The 13,299-nt window shown below is 37.4% G+C and overlaps 1 protein-coding gene across 1 annotated transcript in view; it reads right to left on the minus strand.

The window, feature by feature from the left end:
• Positions 1–295: 295 nt before the first annotated feature.
• The window catches only part of LOC128534262 (protein phosphatase 1H-like), a 35,470-nt gene continuing 22,466 nt past the window's right edge, over positions 296–13,299 (minus strand). Inside the window, exons 6-10 of the mRNA XM_053508614.1 lie at positions 10,299–10,417; positions 8,515–8,578; positions 6,153–6,260; positions 4,756–4,907; positions 296–2,704 (exon numbers count right to left, since the gene is read on the minus strand). Coding sequence (XP_053364589.1) covers positions 2,557–2,704; positions 4,756–4,907; positions 6,153–6,260; positions 8,515–8,578; positions 10,299–10,417 — 591 coding nt within the window. The 3' untranslated portion in view covers positions 296–2,556. The remainder of the gene's footprint in view (positions 2,705–4,755; positions 4,908–6,152; positions 6,261–8,514; positions 8,579–10,298; positions 10,418–13,299) is intronic.

The raw sequence follows: 13,299 nt of genomic DNA on the forward strand, positions 1-13,299 counted from the left end.
GCACACTCAAACTGTTCCCTCCACGGGCAGTGGGCAAGGTGTCAAAGAATCAACAGCACAGAATGTGACGACGTAGGGAAGACTATGAAAAACATAAAGCACCACACATTATTTCTTGTGTTGTGATATTAATCTAAAGTTCAGAATGAGTACCTTCAGTGCAACCAATCAGAAACATCCTCCAGGTTAATTCTTTTTCAAAACAGTACAAAAGTCCAGGTAAAGATAAAGGTGGTTATAGAGTTACAAAATCTAAGCTGTAGTTCAATGCAAATAGTGAAGGCATGTCTTCATAATCATAACATATTTATTATTTTTATTTCTTTGTTAAATGAAACAAACATGAAGGTGAAAATGTTTACTTCACATAAAATACATATTAACATTAAAAATATCTTTTACACCTTATGAACATTACAAAATGCACATTTCACATTCACATGGGAGAATCAAGTGCAACAATTACCAAAGATCACACTCATTATATCTATACTGATCTGATACAGTACATAGAAATAAATACCCACCCCACATAGTCTACAAAACTGTATTTTATAGCTTTGAGGTTAAAGAAAAAAAAAAACAAGTGATAAATCAGGAAGCAAGAAGTCTGGAAGAGGCGAATATACACGGACAGACCTCACTTGAGAATCTTTTCCAAAAAAAAAAAAAAAAAAGTTACTTCATACATAGCGGGCTCTTAAACTCACTCAGAAACTTAAACTGTTATGGTTCAATTTGGCACATCACTCAAACCAATTCTTTGGAACATTTTGTGTCGTATAAATACCCACATTTCAATTGCATACACATTGTATCGGAGACATCTGCCTTTTCTGGAAATTTTTCTTGGAAAAAGATTGTGCTGTAGACAAGGAACCACTTACACAGGGTAGAACATTTTAATGCTCCTAATTTAAAAGCAGCATTAACTAAGTGTTTTTGCATTCATACGTTCCATACCATTAACCCCATTAAACCCCTGAGTTTTCTTCTATTTGGAGGGTTGGCATGGTGTGGCATAGTTTTCTAAACGATTAACATCCTTCAATTTTTATTCATACATGCAAGTTAATTCAGCCCATGGTGAGCAAATGTAACACTCATAGCACTTTACATAAAATAGCAATTTTTTAAATATGTTTTTTCAGTAAATTAAAATTGCAACTGAAACTGCTGACACATATATTAAAGCATATTCTTCATGTTAAACTATTTACAATACTGCAAAATAATATTCCATGCAAGGGCCTTATTTAAAGTGGAATGTATTACGGGCACAGGTTAAGGTTTAAGTTCCCTCACACACACACACACACACACACACACACACACAAATATTAGTTGATTTAGCTAAACTAGCTCCTCTGATAAAGCTAGTTAGCATTCACTTTAAATTTAATCTCTAATGTAACTGACTAGAAATATGTGGCAATGCTCTGCTTTTTTTTATTATTTTTTTTAAACACGAGTAATACATTTAAAATTTAAACATACTAGAGTAGAGTAGTTGTTTATCAAGACATATTGTATAGCTACACTTAATGGCTATATTATTAAGTGTATTTACTGTATTGTACAGTTGATTTTGTGAGTGTCATGTTGCAGTGTTCCTCTGGTGGTCCCTTTGCACTAATGGGTGGAGTAAACAGGACCTGGCAAACTGGCCACAGCAACAGATGGACTATAGTCAGTAACGATACACCTACACTTACTCATGGGAGGTTAACCTGATAAAATGGCCACCATGTGGACATGCAACCTAGGTTTATCTTTGAAAAGTGGCAAGTTAGTGTACTTATAATTGTAAAATGACTCATATTGGAATAACTAAAAGTGTGTCTTGAGAGCTACAATACGCACAAAAAGCATTGTTCGTGGATGGTATTGAATACACCTAGACAATATATGTACAAGAGTGTATGCACCAATGTCATCCTGAGATTTAATGCATTTTGGTCATGGTTGAAGAAGTAAATAATGAATCTCTCAAAGATAAACTGACCTTCCTAATGATTTAATGATCCAGGCACGATGCAAAATAAACTCAAAGAATATCATAAAATAAGTGCATGTGCATAAGAAGGACGGCTCTGACGCTGAAAATAAACATAGTCTTCAAGGTTTCGACCTGCTCCGAATATCTCGTTTAACAAAAAATTGTTAAAATATACCTAGCATATTGCTTAATTTGTAAATTCACCAAATGTAGTCAGCACTTTGAAATGTTAATGAAATAACAAACATTAATGAATGACTAATTTGGAAATCTTTGCACTTTATCACACATTTCCAACAAAATAAGACCTACATTAATAAAAACCAGCCTTCAGTCATAGCTATAACAGAAAACTCATTACCAAGCTGTATCTGTGGATTAGTCGCAAAGCCACATAACCAGAAGTTGTGCTAAGTGATGGGTCATGAGAAACGTAGAAATGTTTTTTTCCCCCCAGTCTAAAGGGGAGCACTGTATACTGTTTATCACAGGGTGTGAAATGTTGCTAAATTGTGTATGTGTTCATGAGAGAAGTGTTCAGTAGGGAAGCCATTGCTCTACGGCTGTCGGTTACCATACATAAGTGGGATGATGTAAACGGAAATGTCATCTCCGGAGCCGAGGCGGTCATCTGTTATGCGCCATCCACGGTCCTTGAGCACGCCCCGAGCACGCATCACCACATCTTGTGCTGCCATAGTGTACCTGCAGAGACAATACAACTACTACTGTACATCTGACAACTTTCAGAATTCCTTCAGTACCTTAAAAACAATTTGGCCAAAAATATAATTTGAACCATTTTCCTTTACCCTCATTACATCAGAGAAATCAAAACATATCTGCCTTGTTAAGTTGGACTCGGATCCAAATGGCGCTCTAAATTTGGTTGATTTGATACCCAAACCATATGGGGTTTCTATAGGTTGTCCACAAAACATGAAAGTTAGTGGATTGGCTATACTAACCTGCTGCGAGGTATAAATTTATGTGCACGCTGCCCTGCATTTACATTTATGTCATTAGGCAGATGTCCTTATTCAGAGCGACTCACAGGAGTGCTTTGAAGTCTCTATGAATAAATATATTATGACACTGGTTTACTGGGTCACGGACAAAGAATACCGTCGCTATATAACTTTTCTAGGTAATATAGCAAGGAGAGTTCATAGAAAACATTTTTTTTTTTTTTATAACTAGTGGACTAGTGACAAATCTCCAGATTCTTCTTAGCCAGATTGGTCTAAAAAAATAAGTATATATATATAATGCAAATCTAAAGATACACATCCTTGACAGATCTTAAAGATTTATGAGATTATTTAACATAATTACTGATATCCTGGTGAGGCACTGGTTCAGGTGTTTGAGACTCTGGGTTGCTGATGGGATGGTCGAGGGTTCACAACACAAGGGGAATTTAATACATAATAATGGATGTAATGTGTGTTGTAATGTTATGAATGATTGGTGTAGATAATATCAAGCAACTGAGATGCAGGGCATCATCAGTGCCAGTCCTAAGCCTGGAGAAATAGGTGGGTTGCAGCTGAAAGGGCACCCATCGTAAACCCTATGCAAATAACAAAAGATCACTCCCTCCTAAAAATGACTTGTAAACCCATTCAGGTGAAGTTAATCACCCTCTAATAGCACACAAAGCTATTTGACTTTCATCTGTGTTCGTCTGTGATCATTTCGATTAGCTCATCAAGTAAAGCTGGACCATTTCAATCCCTGGTAGTGCAACTGAAGGCAAACAATCAAGCAGGCAGGTGGTAATATCCTGTTATAGGGGTGTTTCTCTGCAGCAGGGACTGGAGCATGTGTCAGGATAGAGGGTGAATGGAACAACATGACAATGACCCAAAGCAAAACGGACCACATAGTGGTTAAAGGAGAGAATGTGAATGTCTTTACATGGCCCAGATGTAAACCTCATTGAAAATCTGTGGAATGACCTGAAGACTGTAGTCCACAAACAGTCTCAATCAAATTTAACTTAACTTGAGCAGTTCTGCAAAGAAGAATGGGCAAATATTGCAAAGTCTACAGCAGAAGTGCAAAGCTTGGTATGCCAATGAGAAGCTGATTAGCCTAACCTGATTGAGTGTACAAGTCATTTTTAGGTGGGGGTGATTCTTTTCCAAAACAGTGATTCATGTGAATGCTAAAAGTTGCACTGCTTAAATAAAAAGCTGGATCAAACAAAAACTGTCTTTATTTCAAGTGGAAAAGCAATAAATTTGTGAATATTGCAAAGGGGGATGATCATTGTCTATATAAATGTCTCGACAGCTGTTTAAGGAGCTGCTTGTAGATTTGAAGGATTCTTGAGATAATAGAAATTTTATGAATTCGAAAGACAGCTTGCTGTCTGTTAAAAACCAAAAGCGTGAGAAACATTTTTGTAAAGTCATTTGCATTAGTGCAAGAGTTTCATCCAGCATTACTTTACATTACATGGGTATCTTTTTTAACAGGGCTTATTGTATTTTTCCTTTTAAATGTACACCCTTTTAAACATGATGGAAATGAGTAAAATGTAGCTTAGTTAAAGCTTGCAGGTCTTTTAGCAAGGTAGCTACAGTTCTGTATGTAGGTGAAATACCAATACACTGACAGCCACCACTAGGTTATGTTGCTACATTAATATAAACTTTGCAAGAAAATGAACCATCTAAACAGACTTGAATGAGTAATGATTATATTAGTTCGTTCTCGCAATAATGTGCGCAAACGCAAATCTTGTGTACCTGTGCAGGTCGTCTGGGTCACAGTTGGCGAGAAAAGAAGTGACGTACTCGGCCACTTCCTCGTTAGAGAGAACGTCCCAGAGGCCATCAGTGGCCATAACCAGCACATCATCAGCGTCGTGCTCGTACTGCAGCAGATTATATACTCTCACCTGTACAAACAAGCAGAGTGTTTATTTTACATTACTGCAGTGGCTTATATAACTTATATTCACCCGTATAGAAAAATCTGAACAGCAAAAGCCAATGTAAGCATGTGCAGTATGTCCTAGCAGCTCCTTATGTTGCATTTGCAACTAAAGTATGGTTACGGATTGTAAAAGCACAAGTCTGGAGCTTTAAGCTCATTAGCAGACAGGAGTCAAGAACCGAAGGCTGTTTCAGAAAAAAGGCTGGCGAAAAAAAAAAAAAAAAAACATGACGAAATGACAAAATCAGGGCAAGGATTGCTAAGGCACAGATAGCAGCTTGCGAACTGAACTCTAACTGAACTCCAAGTGTGATGAATTAAAAATCAAAGGAGTTTGCCTGGAAGAAGCAGAAAGAAAGATCAGAGAGTCTGCGGTGAACGAGAGAAAGGGAGGCTTTGAAAGCACTGCAGAAGATCCGAACAGGCAGGGAAAGACACAAAACACTGCTTTTAATTTTGATGAGAGGAAATGAGACAGACATCCAAAGCAGTTTTAGGGCACATTACAATCAGATCGAGATTAGCACGAGATGGGATCTGATGAAAAAAAAAAAGGTAAACCTGAACTTTCTTAAAGGCAACTATAACACCAAGCCTAACACTGCAGGAACAGCTGGGTTAAAAATGATAAAAAAAGTGTCTGCAATACTATACGATACACAACAAAGGTAGCTTTATTACAGTGGGGCTACTTGTATGAACAATAAATGTGAACAGCTGTCCTTGAGGACTGACTCTCACTTCAGTGAAAGAAAAAAAAAAAAAAAACTCAACTAGAAGTAGAAGAGCTTGATACTAGCCTTTGTCTGTTGACTCCTTAACTTTACCAACATTCACGGGATACTGCTTTCTTTAAAATGATGTCAGATGCATTATAGCATGATAGAGTATTCACTATCATCAAATGTTTATTTTTTGGACATTAACAAGCGTTCCTAATTTTTTTTTAAAAAGCAAGAAATTGTCTGGTACTGTTAGATCTTCTTAGATGTGTCGATTTTGCACATCTGGATCACAATCGCCCTCTTGTCTACTCTTCATGAAAAAAAAATTGCTCGTTTTTGTGTGACACATAATCCATAATATGTTTTAGCTCCTGGTGATGCTACAAAATAGGAAAAAGGTTCTAGTTTTAAGAAATGTTTCTGATGATTCTTGCTGGACAAAGTGAGATAAAGCGAAAATCCAGATGTGTCAAGCAGTTTACCTCAGGACAGCAGGATAAGAATGGTTTAATGTAGATATTGGAGTCATGCACTTTGAGGTCATGATCTCCGAGCCCTCGAGTCACACCAATTGTTGCCATCACTCGAGCCTGAAGATGAAAAAAATAATATATATATATATATAATATAAGTTATATGGAACACCACATAGAGTTCAAATCCCATCTCCCATCCCTCCCATCTATGCCACTTCATTCCGCAGGAGGCTTCGGGGACAAGGTGGGGTACATCTTGGACAGGTACAGACACATACACAAATACACACTCATTCACACACTATGGCACACACAATTTGACAACACCACTTAGCCCAATCTGCAGGTCTTTGGACTGTGGGAGGAAACCAGAGTACCCGGAGGAAATCCACCAAGCATGGGGAGAACATGGATGCACACAGAGGCAGAATTCGAACTTGGCCAGGAATCGAACCCGGACCCTGGAGGTTCAAGGCGACCCCCCGTGAGTAATAATAATTTGTGAATAATCCCAAATACTAATTTGGGGACACTGAAACAAATTAAATCTCTGAAAATGTTATCATAATACACTGTGAATCAAGACTTTGTTGTCAAATGAAATAAGCCAATATCTGGCAATATAATCACGATATTTGAGCTATTTGCATATTGTGATATACTGTAGGTGTAAACCTCTATCACGTCACTTACACTCGAGTCCTCCCTCATTTAATGCCGTCCAAAATACAGTACATACTGTACGCTTCTACCTATGTTGAGTTCAAGTTATGTGTACGGCAGTATTTACACTTCTAAGGCAATGTTCAATTCAATTCAATTTTATTTATATAGCGCTTTTAACAATGGTCATTGTCTCAAAGCAGCTTCACAAAAAAAAAAAAAAAAAAACATTTTTGGAAGTGTGTATGTGTGAGAAAAATGTGTCTAGATATTAATGAGATGAATAAATAAATTATAAATGAAATGTCTCTGATGAGCAAGCCAAGGGTGACGGCGACAGTGGCAAGGAAAAACTCCCTGAGATGGCAATAGGAAGAAACCTTGCGAGGAACCAGACTCAACAGGGAACCCATCCTCATTTGGGTGATATCAGATAGAAATAACATCATGTGTGTTGTGCAGGTGAAAGTTTAATATAACAGAAATTCTTTAAATTAACATGAAGTCCAGTTCAGCACAGGGAAGAGTCAGTAGGTACAGAGGGCAGATGAGGGGGTCTGGATCACTGGAAGCACAGGAGCAGGATGTGTAGCTCCAACCATTATAAAGCAGAATCCAGCTGGAGCTGGTCCTTCTCTGGATGCCTCATTTGTCTACTGAAGCTTGTGCCCCGCTTGCATACCAGCATAAACACAGCTAACTTTTTAAAGTTCCTGACTTTAAACAAATTTGAATATAGCATCATATTCTCTAAAAGTTAAAAAAATGTGTAAAAATTCAAATGCGAATTTTTTTTATGAAAATGCTTTTGGTCATGGAATGCTGCCCAAAAATGCTGTCATTTGGGCAAATGCCTTCTATATATACACAGCGACAAAAAAGTCTAGATCCATGGACATGTAATGTACTTACTAAACTACAGTATACTATACTATACTATACTATACTATAATATACTATAATATAATATACTATAATATAATTGCATAATGATAACAAAACTAATAATAATACAGATACCAAAACTGATAAGGTGGTGTCTTATGTCTGCCCAAATTTATTAAAGTTGGTAAAATTATGCCCTTAGGTCAGGGTATTTTAATTACATATCCTGTTCATCAGTGCTAAGGATTCCCAGTGATTCATTATTTTTTTTTATTTCATTTGTATCAATTTCTAAAGCCATTGTCACCAGCATGCCAGAGATTCAGTTACTATCTATCAAAGTGCAACCCTCCAGAGAAGAAGCCTGAAAAACAGGTTCTGTGTGTGTGTGTGTGTGTGTGTGTGTGTGTGTGTGCACAGGCAGTCAGACAGCTCCTCTGGGTTTTGGAGCAGCAGCCTGGTGATTTGAGCGACAGTGGTATCTGATGTCAGTCTGCAGAAGAGAGTACTGTAGCTTTCCAGTGACACTGGAGCAGAGCGCCAACAGCCTCAGGGAGACACGGAAAAGCGCTCTGTTCATCGCTCTCAATAGCACACTTAAGCTCACTTTTTCTCACACTTTTACCTTTGCCCTCTTTCTCTCTCTCTCCCACTCATCAGCTTCCACTGTTCATCTTCATGGCTTTCTCTTTATCTGTGTTTTCCTCACACATTCCTGTTATGGATTATATTCTAAAGAACACTGCTGAACCAGATGCACCCTCTCATTTTTCACCCCGTTTTTTTTCCCACGGACCCCTCCATTAACTTCTCTTCTTACCTTCTTTCCTTCTCCATATATTAAAGGAAATCTCAGGTCCTCGTCCTCAATGGTTTTGTATGCCCTGAAAATAAAAAAAGATGGAGGGTGTGTTATAGTGTGCTCTTTTACACTGGTTTTACTGAACACTTGTAGTTTTGTGTCTCTTAAAGGTGTGCACACACTAGGGCTGCAACTAACAGTTATTTAGCTAGTTGCCCATTTCTGAAATTAATAATCCTTTACTTGGATTTCTCAGTGGCATTTATTTATCTCTCAGTAGATATATTAAGCTTGATATTAATCGAGAAATATTTTTCTTTGTTAAAATATTAATATAGAAACCTAGAGATTAGTTGTGTAGTGGTGGGGACTAAAAGGAAAACGTGGCCAATTAGTGTTTGTGTGAGCCAGGAAACAAAAGAGAAGGATGGAGACTTAGCGAGACACACTCGCAGAGCTCAGAAACCAGTAAAAACACACACAATGATGTCACTAACTATTTGTTTGCAACTAATTCGGTCATCCGTTTTAGCCAACTATGTTAATTGTTCATCACAGCACTAGAACACACACCTTTTTACTAAACAATACTTTTAAATTATAAGCATTCCTGACATTTAGAGAATAATAATAATAATAAGAGCACCGAGGCTCTGCCTGTACAATATATAAAGGTCAGAAATATATTCAACTAGCTTTATATTCTTAGATTTGCACATGTGACCTGCCGTTGTTTTTTCCTTTGTTACATAAGTGAGAACCACCTGGCTACCAATTAGCAGAGTTTAAAATGTGCACATTTTTTTTTCCAAATATCTGCTCGTTAATTTAAAAGGTGCTAATAATTAGAGGTAACTCTAAAAGTCATACATTTTAATTAATTTTTAATTTTTTTTACAGTGCGATAAATGCATTAAAGGGTCTTGTGTAACAGAATAAACATATTTCTTTAATAACTAATGCAATTAACGAGAATATGATAAACGTAAAGAACAGATGGAGCTCAAATGGTTTCAGCTCTTAAATTACTGGGTTTTAAAACCATGCTCTCGAAACAATCAACATTTGTTTTTCTCACAACTACTAAGGCTGTTCTAATTACAGACAAACACAAGAGAGTTGGAAATGAAGGTCATCCTGCAGGGGCAAAGCAGACGAGTACAGAAATGGTCTAAAGCTCGGTGATTAAGTGTGAGTAGAGAGTATTATCTGTCTGAGAAAAAGATTCACAACCCACAAAAAAACCACAACACAGCTAGACATAACATACAACATATGATGAAATGTAAAATAAAAAAAAAGGAGGCACACAGCATATGAGACAGTCGACTGTAATCTGAAAGCTGATGTTGTTGACGGCTTGTTTGAACATGAACAGGGCATTATAGCTCAAATGTTAATTTTATTTAAAGAATTTTATTTAAAAAAGTTATTCAATTCTTAATTGGAATTCATGATAAGAACAGACTAAAGCATTCTTTTAAATAACAGAGACAGCTGAGTTTGGGCGTTGAGACAAGTATGTGTTATCAAATGTGCAAATGAAGATCATGGGAGTGGGTGTGTGTAGCTTGGGGACATTTCCAATTCTCATATTTACAGATTCTAAATTTCTTAATGTGCATGTATGCGTAGACGCTTGTGTGCCTTTTTTGTCATCTAATGGCATTTTTGTAACACCAGCACACCAAGGAACGGATTATTTTCAATCACTTAAAGATCTGGCATATTAACACATCACGTATACATCATACAATTACATGGACAGACACAAAAATATCCAAGAGGTTCAGTATCCTCACCAGCCAGTCATGGTGAAGTCACGGTAAAGCACCTTTTTGCCCACTTCCTTCCTCTGGACCCGTCTAGGGAACTCCAGGTGTGTGAACTCTCCCCCCAACAGCTGAGGATGCATGTAACCCTGGGCACAAAAAACACACAACTACTGTAATATTTTATAATAATATACAGTAAATGATTTTTTACTAAATATAATAACCTCTACATCAAGTATTAATCATGATTATACCACAGCATGGTTACTTTAATTCAGATTGATACTGAATGTCATTTTCCGACAGGTCCTTAATCATTTTCTATAACAGTGTTATATTTTCAGCTGTTTATAGTCATTTGTTCATTCTTATGTCTAATTGTTTTTATAGTAACAATGCATTTAAGAGAATTCTATGGTGAAAGATTTACTTAATGTAAACTTAATAAAAAATTAAAGTATGTACAGTCATGTGTAATTAAATTTTTTTGTGTAAAAACAATTAAAATCATCTGTTTATAGCAAGTCTTAGTATTAGGCAAATACTGTACTACCTCAGATAACCAACATATAACTTTTTTTCACAAACATGAAGCCAAAAATAGAAAATCATATGGTCAACACCACAATAAGTACTCTCATGATATAATAGCTTGTAGAGCCACCTTCAGCAGCAGTAACTTGACATAATCGTTTCCTGTATGACTTTATCATCATAGATCAGTGTGGAGGAATTTTGGCCCATTCTTCTTTACGACATTGCTTCAGTTCACCGAGGTTCGTGGGCATTCGCTTATGCACAGCTCTGTTATGGTCCAGCATTTTAATCGGGTTAAGGTCTGAACTCTGACTAGGTTAAATCATCATCCTTCCACCACCATGCTTGACCTGACTATGAGGCTGTTTGGTTTTCACTAAAAATGGAGCTGGGTGTTAAGGCCAAAAACTCCACTTATGTCTCATCTGTCTATAGGACATTGTTTCAGAATTTATGTGGGTTGTTCAGATGCAATTTGGTAAACCTCAGTCGTGCCTTTGAGTTCTTTTTAGAGAGAATATTTTTCTCCTGGCAACACTTCCTGTTTCAGTCTTCTTCTAATTGTGCTGTTATGGACTAACATTCATTAGAGGGACAAACCATGTTAGATGTTTTGGAGATAAAGTCAGAGAGACCAGATTGAGGTGGTTTGGACATGTTCAGAGGAGAGATGGTAAATATATCGGTAGAAGTATGCTGAGGTTGGAACTGCCAGGCAGGAGGTCTAGAGGAAGACCAAAGAGGAGATTTATGGATGCAGTGAGAGAGGACATGAAGTTAGTTGGGGTGAGAGAAGAGGATTTCAAAGGATAGGGTTAGATGGAGGCGGATGATTCGCTGTTGCGACAACTGAAAGGGAACAGCCGAAAGACAAAGAAGAAGAGGAAGAATATGGACTTTAACATGCTCTGTGAGGCCTATAGGGCCTTGGTTTTTTTTTGTATTTCTCTGGGTATTGCACTGTCTGACTCTGGGGTGAATGTGCTGGGACGTCTACTCCTGGTTAGATTGGCAATTGTCTTGAATGTTTTCCACTTAAATAATCTTTCTCAGGTGGCACAGTGGTGTAGTGGTTAGCACTGTCGCCTAGCACCTCCAGGGTCAAGTCCTGTGCGCGTGGAGTTTGCATCTTCTCCCTGTGGGTTTCCTCCAGGTACTCCGGTTTTCTCCCATAGTCCAAAGATATGATATTCTCCCAATTATCTTCTGGATCATCAAAATGCTCTCTAGCAAACTTCAGACTGGCCTGGACATGTAATGCCTTAAGCAGGGGGACACGTCTGGCACTGCAGGATTAGAGTCCCTGGTGGCACAGTGTGTTACTGATGGTAGCCTTTGTTACTTTGGTCCCAGCTCTCTGCAGGTCATTCACTAGGTCCCCCCGTGTGGTTCTGGGATTTTTGCTCACAGTTCTTGTTTTGACCCCACAGGGTGAGATCCTGCATGGAGCCCCAGATCAAGGAGATTATCAGTGGTCTTGTATGTCTTTCATTTTCTAATAATTGCTCCCACAGTTGATTTCTTCACACCAAGCTCCTTACTTATTGCCGATTCAGTCTCCCCAGCCTGGTGCAGGTCTACAATTTTGTTTCTGGTGTCCTTTGACAGCTCTTTGGTCTTGGTCATAGTGGAGTTTGGAGTGTGAGTGTTTGAGGTTGTGGACAGGTGTCTTTTATACTGATAACAGATGCCCTTAATAACGAGTGGAGGACTGCAGGTGACCAACTACTTATTTTAGAGAGGAATTTACAAATTAATTCATTAAAAATCCTACAATGTGATTTTCTGGGGTTTTTTTTCCTCTTATTTTGTCTCTCATAGTTGAGGTATACCTATGATGAAAATTACAGGGCTCTCTCATCTTTTTAAGTGGGAGAACTTTCACAATTGGTGGCTGACTAAAGACTTTTTTGCCCCACTGTATCTATATAATATGTCTATACTGTATAATCATTTATGTTGTAAATTACAGAGATGTTTAAAAGAAATCTGGACTGTCCGTGCTTTGTAACAGTAACCATTCTGGCATAACAGAATCTTTAACACAGGAGATTTCTTCTTTCTCATTAAAAAGACAGCTTGCATTTTGTTTTTTTTTAAAGGGATATTTCAGGTGTTGTCAATTCTGTCTTAAATCAAAATTAAGGTGCAAATAATTATATTACAATTGGTCTTCACACCAACCGTTATACTGTATATGTCACCCGGGAACTCCAAAGTTATGGTGTATTTAGAACAAGATTAAGAGAAAAGTTCAATTTGTACTAAATAAACTGTAACTTTAAATCTCTTTTAATCTATTTAAAGCTGCTTAAAGTACGTTTTTTAGAGTTAAATAAGTTATAAATGAGTCTAAGTGGTTTAAAATGATTGTTTTCCAATAAACCTTACAACCCAGGACATTTTTACCCTTTTTTTGCATAACTGTTTTAATAAATATGTAGGGGTCAAGATTGTGCAATATGGAGTGATTATCAGTACAGTTTAGGCA

The sequence above is a fragment of the Clarias gariepinus genome, chromosome 12 (genome assembly GCF_024256425.1).
Source record: "Clarias gariepinus isolate MV-2021 ecotype Netherlands chromosome 12, CGAR_prim_01v2, whole genome shotgun sequence".
NCBI lineage: Eukaryota > Metazoa > Chordata > Actinopteri > Siluriformes > Clariidae > Clarias > Clarias gariepinus.